The sequence below is a fragment of the Macrobrachium nipponense genome, chromosome 46 (assembly GCF_015104395.2).
Source record: "Macrobrachium nipponense isolate FS-2020 chromosome 46, ASM1510439v2, whole genome shotgun sequence".
Taxonomy (NCBI): Eukaryota; Metazoa; Arthropoda; class Malacostraca; order Decapoda; family Palaemonidae; genus Macrobrachium; species Macrobrachium nipponense.
Genome location: NC_061106.1, coordinates 2,859,600 through 2,874,825, shown reverse-complemented (window position 1 = coordinate 2,874,825; position 15,226 = coordinate 2,859,600). Strand labels below are relative to the sequence as shown.

The following is a 15,226-nucleotide window of genomic DNA, read 5'->3' as shown; positions in this document are numbered from 1 at the left end:
TCTGTTTCAAAAGCCTAAGGATACATATATTTTTGCTTTAGAGATGTAATTCTTTTTGCTTATTATTTTCATATGGCCAGTATTTGTTTTTTGGCATGTTTTCAGATCTGTGTGCTTTACATAGTTTTCTAATAATTTTGTACAAGTTTAATTTTTTTCTTGTATTTTTCTATTACGCATACTTATGTAGTACTTGGAGCTATGATTTATAGTTTAGAGAAGGAATTATGCCGAATCATTAATCTCTGTTAAGTTTACTTCACTCAGGAACCATTAAAAATGTCTTTTCTTTAAGAATAAATTTCCCCTAGTAGTTAAAAAATTGGTATAAATATCTTATTTTCTTTGAGTTTTTTATTTGTTTTAAATTGAAATTTTATAGAATACTTTTAATAAACTTTTACAACAAATGCTAATTACAGATAAATTCTCAGCATCATCTTATCAAATTTTGACAAAAAGTAAGAAAATTAGTCTTTTGTGGGTTTATGGTCCCTTAGAAACGGTTTTAAGCTAAATTTAACATTGTTGTAAATTGTGGTGATATCGTCAATATGAAATGCAACATATTCTAAATGTGGAATATCCTTTATGACTGCATGATAGGAAGGAATAATTAAACAAGAGATATTATAATCTGAATTTGGGTCCGCGAGCTGAAGACAGCGACTTTATCCATAGCATCTGCTACTGCAGGTGTCTATCCTTCGCCCTTGAGGAAAGGTGCCTCCCAGCGACTATCCTCCACTGTTGATCATTTTGCAGTCTAGTTCGTTCAAGTTTTTTAAAATATGCGATCAGCCTCTGCAGTGGTTATGAACAATGTGGCTAGATGCTGAAGGAGCAAATGAATATTTGGAAAAATCTAGTTACAATACTCGTTGAGGAGTGTTGAACGAGTTTTTGGCCGTTAAATAATTACCTTCAGCGATATCTCTCTTCCTTGTCTCTCTCCACAGTTAAACTCGCGGTTGATAACCTAGAACTACTATTTCCACCGGTCTTCATTCTGACCGATGTTGAGCGTAAGTTACTGGGAATTAACCAAGCAATCCCAAAAGCTTCCCGTTGACGTTCACCAAACCGATGTTCAGTGTCAGTTATTATCATGTTAAGAGTAGGATAATGCGTCTAGTAATTGATTTTATAATGCTTTTCAGATGTTGAGCACTGGCATCTGCTGTTGGTCTGTAGTACACCTATCGTGAAACTGCTCGAGGTTTGGTCAACTCTTCCACCTTTCATTCCAGTTACTCTTTTGGCCTTGACAAACAACCGTGAAAATACTTGTTCAATCTCCTTATATTTTTCAGGGCAGAGATGCATAACGAATTTTAATAAAAAATGAACTGCCTTTCTGGCAGCACATGAGCGCCAGGTTTTTTTCAATTTACGTTATTGGAGCTTGAATTACGGATAGAAAAAAGCTCCCAAATTGACAGCTGCGTACCTCGCAGTAAAGCTATTTGTTACAAAGCTGTTGAGTTGTTTCCTATCAGCTCAAGCTGTTAGTCACTTTTTTTTGGCGCTAGATCAAAATCATAATGACATATTCCGCACAATTTCTTTCGCTGGTTCAATTGTTAAAATGTATGAAATCTATGACCTTGAAAAAATATATCGTCATTTCCTTAGAATATTTATAATGTTGATGTTCAGTAAGACAATTTTGGCCTGTATTGAGAGCAGCTCTGGAGAGCATGTTTTATGTAAAGAAAAGCTGCTGAGAGCGCGCACATGATAGCGGTATGCTAGACAGACAGACAATCTTCGCCTTTTGGGCTCACGCTACTCGACTTGAATTTCGTGGCTGACAGTTACACCTCAGATCCTGGCGATAACAGTGAGCTTGAAAACTTTCTTGACTCACTGAAGACATAAGTACAGTTAACGAAGAACTTTCATAAATGTACAAAATCAGTCTATTTCTTTGTACCAACGTCATTTTAGTTACTGTTTAAGTGTTATTGACATGAAATTATATCATAATTGTTTTATAGGCAAATCTTTTTCCACAGAAACTGGATAATTGTTAGTGGTCCAATGTTCTGTATTTAGGTCAATGAAATCCAGTTTGTGATTTGGCGGTTCGCTACAAATCTAAATGATATGCACATTTTAATGTTTTTATGCAGCTTCACGTCACTTACGCTGATGCATAATTTGTTTTAGAAATAAATCCAATTGCAACAGGCAATTTTGTGACACAACATCCAACTTCATTATGCATGCGCTGTAAAGACACTCCTAGTTGTGTTTGCTTTAAAAACAATGCTTGTGGATATTGATCGACGTAAACCTCATCATAAATATCCTGTTTTGTCGTTGTCACCATTGTAGAGAAATATTCTAGAGTTATTCATTTATTCTGAAAACGCTTTGCAGAATACAGAAATATGTAATAAAGTTTGGTATTTAAAAATCAAATATACCGAACAGCGAGAGTCAAAGTCAGTGGAAGTCAACCGAATGGAGGTTCCAGGTAGACTATGACCTCTCATTCAGCCTCCTCGAGGTCGATATATACTATGTACTACAGATTGAAATGAGGCAATTTAACCTACTGGGGAGTTCATGAAGGTTGCAGAAAATAAACTCTCAAGGGAGAGACATACAAATTGGAAGTATGGTTTTATTTGTATGAATTGTTTAGGACTTCTCAGCGGAAGGCTAAAGGAAGCCTGAATGGATGACAAACCTGGAAGACTGTTGTTGCAATTAGAGGGAAAAGCGATTGCTAAAAATAGAATGTCCCCGTGGAGGAAACTATTGACATCATATTGGATAAGTTATTTCCTGAACCTGATTCTATTTTTAGCAATTTTAACCGCTCTCATTTTAAAACTTTTAGAATTTGTGTTTTATGGTAAACTTTTTTAACATTCAGACGGTGTAGGCATAGGCTTGTTAATTCCCAACATAACAATATTAAATTCACGGTGGAAAGAGAGGAAAATACTCAACCAGCTTTTTTAGATGTACTCGTAACAATAGAGAATGGTTCTTTTAACACCCCTGTTTTTAGAAAGAAAACTTTTACAGGTTTAGGATCTAATTATTACAGCTCGTGTTTTTATAACTTTAAGCTCAGTTCACTGTCAACTCTTCTACATAGGGCATTTTTATTACATCAAACTGGTGTTCTTTCAATCCGGAAATAAATTACCTTTTGGAATATTTAAAAAATAATTGCTTCCCTCAAAAACTGTTTTATAAAAAGCTTCGTAGTTTTCTTAATAATCAGTTTTATAACAATACTAAAACATTTATCACGGTACCAAAGTTGGACATTTATGCAAAATTTCCATTTATACATGATGACTCCTTCAGGAAAAGGTTTACCCAGATTATGCAAAATCATTATGGTGCAGTCAGTATTAAACTAATATCGAAAAATACTTTAACCATTGGGTCTTTCTATAAATATAAAGATCGGTTGAGTCCCTTCTTGACCTCAAATGTAGTGTATAAATATACTTGCCCAAAGTGTAACTCTAGGACTTATGTGGGATCTACGAAGAGGTTACTGATTGTCAGAATCGATTCTCATCGTGGAATAAGTTTCCGCACAGGAAGTAGGCTCTCCAACCCTGAACATTCGAATATCAAGACCCATGCAAAAATCTGCTAAACACAAATCGAAAGAGATGATTTTTGCATCATAGGGCAAACACAAAAGCCCCAAGAACTATCCATTTTAAAGTTGTTGCTTATTAAGCAGCGGGTTCCCCAGTTGAATACCCAAACCTAACGTGTCTCCTTTTATGTTGTCTCTTGTCATTCACTCTTTCTTTCACTTAATGCTGGTCGGCGTTATTAGCTTTTAAATATTCTTTCTGTAATTGTATATTTTTAGTCAATTTTAGTCTTTTTACTGTTTTATAATTTTTAGTAAATAAAATTATTTTATAATTTTATCATATTTAATTAATTGTTTGATTCCCAGAAGATGTAATCAATGTTTTATTACGGAACGTCGAGATGAAGAAGAATGTAGATATTGGCCTGTTTCCTTAAGTCAACACCTGTTTTGATATACTATATGTGTGTGTGTTAGTTAGATAAATAGATATATGTGAATATGTATGCATTTATTCATACCTGTAAGCAGTCATTTTATTCTCTATTTTGCAGAGTGCAAAGCCATTATCAGCGAAGGGTCGCACGTTCAGCTTTCTGCCAGCTCCTCCGTGCCTTGGACTCGTAGGAAATCCTGCCAGCCTACAGATTCCTCCCTGCACTCGCACAGGGCGTGGTGTGCCCGAAGGAAAGATGGTGAGTAATGCTCCAGTTCCCAAAATATAACGGGTTCTTGTGTTTCACTTAGACGGGGGAATTATATTGTAGGACAACGATTGCTTATTTACTTAAACAGTTGTCGAGGGTGATAGATACCTTAACTTGTATAGCTTTCGTTTAATAGTGTATATATTTTATTTATTCCGGTTGTGTTTTCAGTAGAAAAATAGAGTGATTTTCATTTTTTCTATTGAAACGATAAGCCTTGTCAAGGAAAGGAAAACATGAATTTAGGGTCGAGGTAGTGTCCCTGTCAACCATTGGAATATAATTCGCTCTTTCAAATACAATTCGCCTAAAGTTTTCAGTGCCAGGATGATGATTGAATTGCATCATATACTGAGCATTTTGTGCTAACTGAGAAGTTCTGCAGAGACAGCAACCGAAAACTTACAAAATCCGGAGCAGTCCTCAAGAAGACGCTCAGTGTCAAGTGGAATTCATTTTTTTTAATGCTAATGATCTTTACTTGAGGAATCATTGTTTACCTTAAGAAATTAGAACTTAAAATCTAAATATTCTGAATACTTAAGTATTGCCTCTTTAAAGTAATAAGGTAACGAAACCTATAATTGTGTAACACATATTTACAGCACTGAATGACCTAAGTATGAAAATGAAAATAAGAATGGGATAACTGTTAAAAGCACTTACATAAAATGTTAAAACTTATCGCACAGAACTTAAATTATCGACCAAACCCCAAATTAGCTTCGCCTCCAGTAACTGAGATCATAAAATTAAGGCTAATTTAAAATCCAAACACGCTTTCAGCATAAAATCACACTTTCAATAAAAGTACAACATAGTAAAACTGCAAACAACAACTTTCGACCAAGGCTCTAAAAACTCAAGAGGAAAGCAAGCCAATACTGTCATTTATTTTCAAGAAAATGTGGTTTTAATTTATTTCTGAAACCCCTGATTAAAGGAGCAGTCTTAATATTAGTTGGGATGTTGTTCTAGACCCTTGGCCCCTTAATCGATATTGCTTCAGTTCTCGTGTCAGTAGATGTTCATCTTATAAAAAAGGTCGTTCGACTGAAGAGTAGGTCTTGCTTGGGCATTGCCCACAGTAGGGAATTCCGAAAGCCAGTCGGGAATTAAGTGATTGCAAATTTTATAAGTAAATAAGCAAATTTTAAAAGTTATTTTATTTCAATACCCATTCACTCTAACTCTTTCAAAATTGGTGTAACATGCTCATATTTTCTGGCCCCGTCATAAGCTGTTTTAGCCGCGACATTTCGATTTTTTCTGAACCCGGTTTATTTGTTCTTTAGTTTTCATTCCCCATATTGTTCTGTAGTAGTTGATTATGCTCAAGGCCAACGACTCTATTATTTATGAGACAGATGTCTTATTAAACCTATCTTTTATGCGGTTGAGAAAGAATAAAACACCATTCACTTTTTTTTATTATGTGGCTGATGTGGTGATCAAATAACATAATGATCCATAAGGACGCCAAGGTTAATTACCATTCGTGATGACCTGACAGGTGTCTCACCACAGTGTATTGTTACATTTGTAGGTATTCTAGATATTAACTGACGTGATCCTGTAAATATACAGTGGGTTTTCTTCTCATTAAGTCTTCAAATTCATTGATATTTCCACTTATTATTATCTGAGAATCATCTACATACTGAATTAAATAGTATTTGCTCAGTACTTTTGCCATATCATTAATATAATTAAAAACAGCAAAGGCCCTACGATTGAACCCTAGACTCCGCTCCTTGGGGATGACAAAACTGAATCGATTCTTACTGACCGAACTTCTTCCGTTAAATAGTCGTTCAACCAGAACTCGTCGATATGCTTCAGTACATCATTTGTCAGCCCGCTGAACGATTAGCACAAGGACCATGGCTGCTATAGAGAGGCACAGATTTCCAGAGGTCATCCCAAATACAGAATTCCGCCAATGTAGAACAGGACCCTGCGCAAGGCTGAGATCCGAATTCTATATTTCATCGATAATTGTACCATGTACTTGCTGGTGCCATTATGCCTGCTGGCATATCAGGAAGTCTTGCGGGTGGTATGTGACAGTGGATTTGTTTCTTGTCCGGATGTTGTTTGTTAACATTAGCATTTGCTAATATTGAAAATGTCATTTGAACGCCATTGAACGTGCGATACTATGAATGTTAACTTTATTCTCTTCAAACCGTAGTTTTAGTGTATAGCTTTTCTTGAAATGAACCTTATAAACTTAGGACAGTTGATCTTTATTTTTTTGTGCATTATTCACCTCAGATATTTTTGTTTAATGGAATCAGACAACATTCTTTCGGGAGAGCGACAAATCAAAAGTCTTATGGTAAACTGTAATCTTTGTCACATTCGTATAAAAATTCACCTCAAGATTTAAATTAGAATGAATATGTTTGTTTCCACCCTGATGAAATGTCAGTTATCAAACTATTTTAACGCTTTACATAGGCTTCAGAAAAACAGAATAGAATAAGAAACATAAGACGAAAAAAAATAAATGTCCACACTAATGGCTTACTAAGAAGTCTTTATACTGAAGCCACTTTGAATAAATTCACCGTTCCAGTAGCGATTAAATTTCGCTGTGCTCAAGATGGATACTCGCTTGTGGTAAACTCTCATTTCCAGTCAAATGTCCTCAGTCGTCGTTATCATTTAAACCCTTTCATTTGAAGTAAACCGACAAGTTAACATATTTTATGAGATTGAAATGAGCGGTCAATTAATCCTTGAATACGATTTAAATCGCCAATAAATAAATCATGCTCAGAATATCTTAGACAAAAGAACGCTCCAAATAGGAAAGTTGGAAAAAACATACGCGTATTATCAAGACAATATCTTGCAGAAATTAAGATTTTTATTTTGGAAATAGATTACAAATTCATTTTTAAAGTAGCATTACATAAAAACCTTTCATTTATGGCCATGCCATGTTTTTCTGTAGTTGTGTTTGAAGTTAGTTCTGTATAGTGCGTCATTCCATACATGAAAGCAAAAATAGGATGGAGAGAGATAAAAAAATGAATTATATGAAGATGATAACTGGAAACTCCCACGCGGGTATTAGGCTCCTGCAGATCCCGTTGAAGGAGCCCTTTTGGAAAATAAAAAACCCTACTCTGTGTCATGAAAGAAACCATTTCTAAGAGGTCTCGTTGTCCAGCTGAAGTGCTGGACGTTGGAGACGTTGTAATTAATTGTGGTTCCCCCAATTGCATTGGGATTGATTGGTTTTTATTTTTATTTATTTTATTTTATTTTATTGTATATATTTATTTATTTGTTTATTTATTTTGTGCAAAAGGACCATTAATTTGCGTACCCTCTTTGAACCTAGAAGACCTTGGAGAAGGAGCCGAGGCATCAAGGAAAAATCAGCGAAAAAAGTATCTTGTTTTAGTCAAACAGTCAGTGCGTTGGATCATTTCTATCTGATCAAGTTGCAAACTGTTACATCACTGTGACAAGATTAGAATGAAATTATATGTGGCCAGAAGAGTACCAACTCGCAACGCAATATAATTATGTCAGCGTTCCAGAAATGTTATTCCTGGAGAATAGATAAAGCAACGTTGTCGATTTTATCGCCTTCATAAATTGAGGGAACGGAATGTCTTCGAGTCCGTCTGCACTTAGCGAACCACAGCACGTAGTGTTCATGTCAATGAGAGGTTTACAAATAAGGTGCTGTACAGCTGTTGTCGACTTCCAAGAGATTTCCGGAGAGCCTTATTGTTGTCAACCAACGTCATCGTTGTCTTTGTAGATACTTTACTTCATCCTATTGCTGAGTTAGGAAAAAAAAAAAAACACCGAAATGTTCGGTGAACATCTTTGCATGTGCGTCTATGGAAGTGAGGTTAGGACCAGGAATCCTTTCCTTCAGTCTAATGTCTGTTCAGACTCAGACGTCTGATTCTGAATCATGAGATAGACTCCACATTAACAAGTATACTGTACCTAATTTTATAGTGCAAGCTTCTATAAGATATCATGAATTCCTTTCTTTATTTTGGAATTAGAATGAAATGGAAAACTATAATTTACTGTCCACTGAGCTCCATAAGTTATTGTGCACACGCCACATCAGATACTCATGCATCAACTGTATGTACGTATGTATATCTGATAAAAGGAGCCCATAAAAACGCCAAAATATAGAAAGTAAGTACTATATTTCAGAGACTGCTGTCTCTCTCTTTAGGTAAGTCATGAGAGAGAGAGCAGTCTCTGAAATATAGTACTTACTTTCTATATTTTGGCGTTTTTATGGGCTCCTTTTATCAGATATGCATACGTACATACAGTTGATGCTTGAGTATCTGTTGTAGTGTGTACACTTATAATGAACAATAACTTATGGAGCTCAGTGGGAGTTTTCCATTTCATTCTAATTCCAAAATAAAGAACGGAATTCATGATACCTTTTAGAAGCTTGCGCTATGAAATTAAGTATAGTATACTTGTTAATGTGGAGTCTATCACATGATGGTCTCCTTTTAATAGATGGAATTCTGCTGTAACAGAACATTTTTACCAGTCACGTATATATCTATGTATGTATGCACACTATTTTCTGCATCAAAAGAACAAGGCTATAACAGCAATCATTTCTTCCGATCCAGAGCACCAGTGGTTGCAGTGGGACCTGGGACCGCCTCATCTAGTGACGGGGATTATCACCCGGGGCCGAGGTGACACGGGCCGGAAGCACTGGGTCAAAGCCTACACCCTGACCTACTCCAACGATTCCAAAGTGTGGTTCACTTACAAAGATGGCAACCACTTAGACACCAAGGTAACTGTTTCCCGTGCAGTGTTTGTTATCCAAAAACGTTTTTATCATTTCCATTATTACTACTGTTCTTGTGCATAAAATCCACTGTTTTGCAACCATACATCTTATATATAAAGCTGACGGTCGGTCTATGTTTGTATGTTCGCTATAGACGGCGAACCTACTGGACCGAATTAAACTAAAGTTAGACCTTCTATGTAGATTGCATGGAGGATGGTAGTTACCCGTGTGCCGATTTGATCCGGATATCCGTCCGGGTATCCGGCCTTGCTAACTTCTTTATTATTATTCGTAGAGAAAAATGAAAGCATCATTCTGATAGAACTTTTCGCCAGGATTCCAAATATGTTCTTACTTTTCTTTTCGATGAAAAATAACGATGCTATTAGGGGATGTTTTACCAAATACCATTTTGATCCAAATATCCGGCTGGATATTCAGCCATGCAAACTTCTTCAATATTAGTTGTAGAGAAAAAAGGAAAACAAACTGATAGGACTTTTCGCGAGGATTTCAAATATGTTCTTACTTTTCTTTGACAATGAAAAATAACGATGATATTACGGTTCAAACAATGTCTGCCTACAGTTGCTTGCTGCCAGGCGCCAGCTAGTATATTATATTTGCATATAATGGAAATTAGACATGGGAAAAATAGAGTGGCAGACATTGAAGTACCAGAAATACTGCGCTGGATCAAGTCATAGACCAAGACTTTTCTGTGATAAAAGTTAAGTATATCTTAGTTTAACCAGACCACTGAGCTAATTAACACCTTTCCTAGGGCTGGCCCAAAGGTATTAGATTTGTATTTACGTGGTTAGGAACCAATTGGTAACTTAGCAACGGGACCTACAACTTACTGTGGGATCCGAACCACATTATATCGAGAAATGAATTTCTAACCACCAGAAATAGATTCCTCTGGATCCAAAAATATTTTTCTGTGATATTTTGTCACGAAGATTGATCCCTGGAAGTAGTTTGTTTTGACAGGTATATAATTTTGTCTTTGAATTTTATTTGACGATTTTACCATTTCAAAAATTAAAAGATTAGTAACACTTTAGTACTGAATTCACCATTCCTTAGGAAAATGTTCACACTCTAAGGGAATAATACATGGTATAGGCTGCTATCCTGAACAGGATTAGAATCTACATCTATTTAGTTTTGAACAATAGTAATCGTGACTTAATCCACTCAGCCACCAAGAGAGGTAAGGACAGATTTCTTGTGCAAATAGTTTATCGTCTTGACATACTGCACTTAGAGTCAGTATCATCCAATTTCCATCATAATAGCGAAGGAACATTTTTGTAACACTTGGCTGCATCCACATCTTTGTATGTATATTATATATTATATAATTATAATTTAATATATATAAAATATAATTTAATAAATATAATAATAAATAAATATATAGATATATATATATATAATATATATATAATATTATATAATAATATTAATATATATATTATATATAACTTACGGGCTGCCCTACGAGCAACAGCACGTGCTGGCATAAAGTCAGCTTCACCTTCAACAACAACACACACACATATATACATACATATATATATATATATATATATATATATTATATATATATATGATAAATGTATATATATATACACATTTACATATATCTGCATCCAGCAGGAAAGAGAGGAAGAACTGACTTGAAACCAGCGCTTTCGTGTATTTATACTCCTCATTAGGGTTCAGGTGAAGTGCCAAGTACTTAAAAAAATGTTTCAAGAATTCACGGTATGACAAATAATGCTAACGATTGCCAGGCTATGGTAATACCTAGTAACCTGCTTGTTTCACGTTACCCTTCGTTTAAATATCATCCACTTTTTGAAAATAAAAGATTCTTTTGAATTTGCTTCCTTCAGATCTTTATTAAATATGATTTCCTTAGCTTCTGCCCAGTAAATAACCTGATGACTGGTATTATTATTATTACGTGAAAGTAATGAATTTGACATGCTTCCTCTTCGTACACTATAATTATGTGTTTCAGTCAACAAGCCAGCATACATATATAATATATATAATATATATATATATATAGTATATATATATATATATATAATATATATATATATATATATATATAATTACAAAAGCCATTGTACAAATGCGCGTTGTTCTCCCAAATACCAATGTCTATAGTGCCTAAATTTAGCCCCTATATATATATATAATATATATATATATATATCTATATATATATATATATATATTATATATATAGTATATAAATATATATATATATATATATATATATAATATATAAGATATATATATATATATATATAATGGGGCTAATTTAGGCACTATAGACATTGGAAGTTGGGAGAACAACGCGCATTTGTACAATGGCTTTGAAATGTGATTCAAAGAAAAGAAATGCAACTGACGAGAGCACTGGGCGAAAAATGAGATGAATTCCACTCGAAGATCTGCAGCAGAGTAGCTGTCAACTGTTATATCCTTACTGAAGACTGGGTGGACATCATTAATGTCACCTTATTTCCATCCCCAAGTGGTGTCAGTTCGAATCTTAGGGAATTAATTGTTCTCAGGTGAAGAGGATCGATACTAATCCTTTGCACTACCAAGGATTTGCAAGTCACCTCTGTCCGGGGAATTTCTCGCTGTCGGTAACCGAGACAGGCGGCATTTGTCCTCGATCGCTATCTGTACAGTTACTAATTAAACTGGCACTCAACATGGTCTCGTCGTAAATTCGAATACTTGTAATTTGTCACTGTATATTTAAAAGATAAAAATAAAAACAATTATTGTGTCCAAGCACAAATATATATATATATATTATATATATATATATATATATATATATATATATATATATATATGTGTGTGGTGTGTGTGTGTGTGTGTGTGTATATATATATATATATATATATATATATATATATATATATATATATATATATATATATAATGTCCAAAAATGAATGATAAATCCTTGTAGGAATAATTCAAACAATGGTGCAATTCATGAAAGTGCACAACTGTTGTTTTTTATGCTTTAGCGAGCAGCATCACGTAAAAATAAAAAGAGTAAACAGCTTATTACTGGAAAGGTCATTTATCGTAGCTCGATAAATAAAGAGAGGTTGCGTTTCGATATTTTAGTTTTTAGGTTAGGTAAAGACATACATTCATTTTGGTGAATTTCATTCACCCCATTTTGGCATTTTTATTTTTCATTTTCTTTTTGGAACTTACTAGATGAAAAAAGAGTATCTACCTTAAAACCGAAAGTAAAATCAGTCTAATAAAGTGAAAAGTAGCTTTACGAAGAGAAATTAAAGGAAAATCTAGCCAGGCGTTTTTATTTTACTCTTCAGCGTAACTACTTCGTTGGTGTTTTTCTAAATTTGTGTGTTACTCTTCTTACGCTGCGCAGCCTCTGTCATAAATGTCTAAAAACTGTATCTCTGGAAAGTTAATTCATAAACGTTTTGTTTGGTGTCAAGGAAAACTCGCCTAAGTTTACATGTTTTTCCCGCCCACTGAGCTTGTTAGTCTGACCGTTATTTATTCATTTAATTCTACTTTATTATTTGGAGCATTGTCTGACTAAGATAGTTAAGTCAGCTTTAAAAGTAAAGACGAATCACAATTAATGGAAGATATTGATGCACGTTTATCAGGCGCAGACTGTTACAAATGCACAGTACTTTAAATCTTAACTATTTTATGCACAACACCTGGATTAATGATATTAATAATATTTATGATCCTAATGCATAGCTTTAAAAAAAATGAACACGTGTTCATTTTTTTAATGTGAATTAATGTTATTTTTTTAGGTGAAATATTCATTACAAGTGGGTACAGAAATTTGTGCTTGGAGACAATACTAACTGTTTTTATTTTTATCTTTTAAATATACAGTGACAAATTACAAGTATTCTAATTTACGACGAGACCATGTTGAGTGCCATAGTTTAATTAGTAACTGCATAGATAGCGATCGAGGACAAATGCCGCCTGTCTCGGTTACCGACAGCGAGAAATTCCCTGACAGAACTGACTTGCAAATCTTTGGTAGCGCAAAGGATTAGTATCGACCCTCTTCACCTGAGAACAATTAATTCCCTAAGATTCGAACTTACGTCATTTGGGGATGGAAATAAGGTGACATTAATGATCTCCGCCCAGTCGTCACTACAGATAAAAGTTGGCAACTACTCTGTTACAGATCTCCGAGTGGAATTCATCTTATTTTTCCCATTTTCGCTTACTCAGGGAGTAAGCCTACAAACTACGTTGTCGTTCTTGTTCTTGTTAGGGGGTTAGGAAGAATCTATGGAAGAGCCTAAAAATATCAGAAAAAGGTGTTTCGCGTTGAATTAAAGATACAGGAATTTTAGGATAGGATATTTCTGATTTATTTATTAGAATGAAAATGTGAAAACTAAATGATGTTCATGTTAAACATTACATAAAAATTATTTGTATTAGAATTAGCGCATTTATTTTAATTTTCGTTGGTGGAACAATTCTCCATATGACCAAAGATTTTAGCACGTTTTAATTTAGATTAAAAATCACTTCATATTCCTTCTTCAGCAAAATAGCTCATTAAGAAAACTGTTCCTTACTTTTCCTTTTTACTCATTTTATTGTTCCCTCCAGTTTGTTTTTCTGTTGAATTCCGCCATTATATGATAAAAGAAGTGCACTTTAGTTGCCAGGACATGCTTCAAAGGCAAAGTAAGTTCCTTCCAGTATAATGGGCGATACATAAGCTATAAATTACCTAGCAATGAAGTGAATTACAATTGACTTCTTTTTCTTCTTCTTCTTCTTCTTCTGCAATTAGCCTCATCTTCGAAGGGAGGTGATCATTAATGTCTTATTTATTCGTGTGATATCACAGCATATTGATTAAGCGCCTCGACCCTTAACAAAGCAACCAGCTCACGCTAACCCAATGGAAGTTCGCCACCGAGGTATTCCGATGGAAAATAGCCATATAGAAATTCATCAGATGGTGCCCTAACTTTTAGTCACTTTGTTTTATTTGCCTCTTCATCTACAGTCCTATACTTCCATGTTTGTCTCCATCTTATTTTATCTTTCCTGCCAATTTCATTTACTCGTTGCCTACCTTGCAAAGTTTGTATATAACTCGTATCTTATTATTTTTATCTTTTTGGATTACTGGACAGTAGCTCAGAGTAAAAAAATGTAGGTACTATTCACGCCTTTATAGAATTTTCGTTGTGTTTTTTGTGTTTACTTGTTTGTTCTTGATGCATTTTGAAATATAATAATAATAATAATAATAATAATAATAATAATAATAATAATAATAATAATAATAAAACTGGAAACTGTAAGTTCTGCCTCCATTTTATCCATCATGTCGTTGAATGAGCAAAAAAAATTAATTCTGAAACCATGGTAGTATATGAAAATCATCCTCGTCTGACATAAGCCACTGGTGTCGAGAAAAAAATATTAGTAAAAATGACAGAAAAGGTCAGAATATCGCAAGACCCCATTTAACAATTTTAGATTCAGTAAAGTGGTTTTTCAGACCATAGTTCTATTCTTCCCAAGAATAGAACATCTCACCATTCTTGTACGAAATGCAACGTAGATTGCTACCAGCAGCTTAGGCTTATTAGGTCTGGCTTCTTTGTGTTGTTATGTATGTTGGTTTTTTTTCACACTAGAGGTGACGATTGGAAATAAAACAAAATAATAACAAAAATATCCTGATCAATGTATAAGGTAATTTTTTTCACACCAGAAGTGACAATTGGAAGTAAAACAAAATAATAACAAAAATATCCTGATCGATGTATGAGATAATTTTTTTTCACAACAGAGATGACGATTGGAAGTAAAACAAAATAGTAACAAAAATATCCTGATCAATGTATAAGATAATTGTTTTTATTTTCACACCAGAGGTGACGATTGGAAGTAAAACCAAATAATAACAAAAATATCCTGATCAATGTATAAGGTAATTGGGTTTTTTTTTTCACACCAGAGGTGACGATTGGAAATGAAACAAAATAATAAAAAAAAATGTCCTGATCAATGTATAAGATAATTGCT

The 15,226-nt window shown here is 34.2% G+C and overlaps 1 protein-coding gene across 1 annotated transcript in view; it reads left to right on the top strand.

Moving 5' to 3' along the window:
- Positions 1 to 15,226, top strand: part of LOC135214728 (uncharacterized) — a 768,750-nt gene that overhangs the window by 695,523 nt on the left and 58,001 nt on the right. The window contains exons 6-7 of the mRNA XM_064249066.1: positions 4,135 to 4,275; positions 8,931 to 9,103. Of these exons, the coding sequence (XP_064105136.1) occupies positions 4,135 to 4,275; positions 8,931 to 9,103 (314 nt within the window). The remainder of the gene's footprint in view (positions 1 to 4,134; positions 4,276 to 8,930; positions 9,104 to 15,226) is intronic.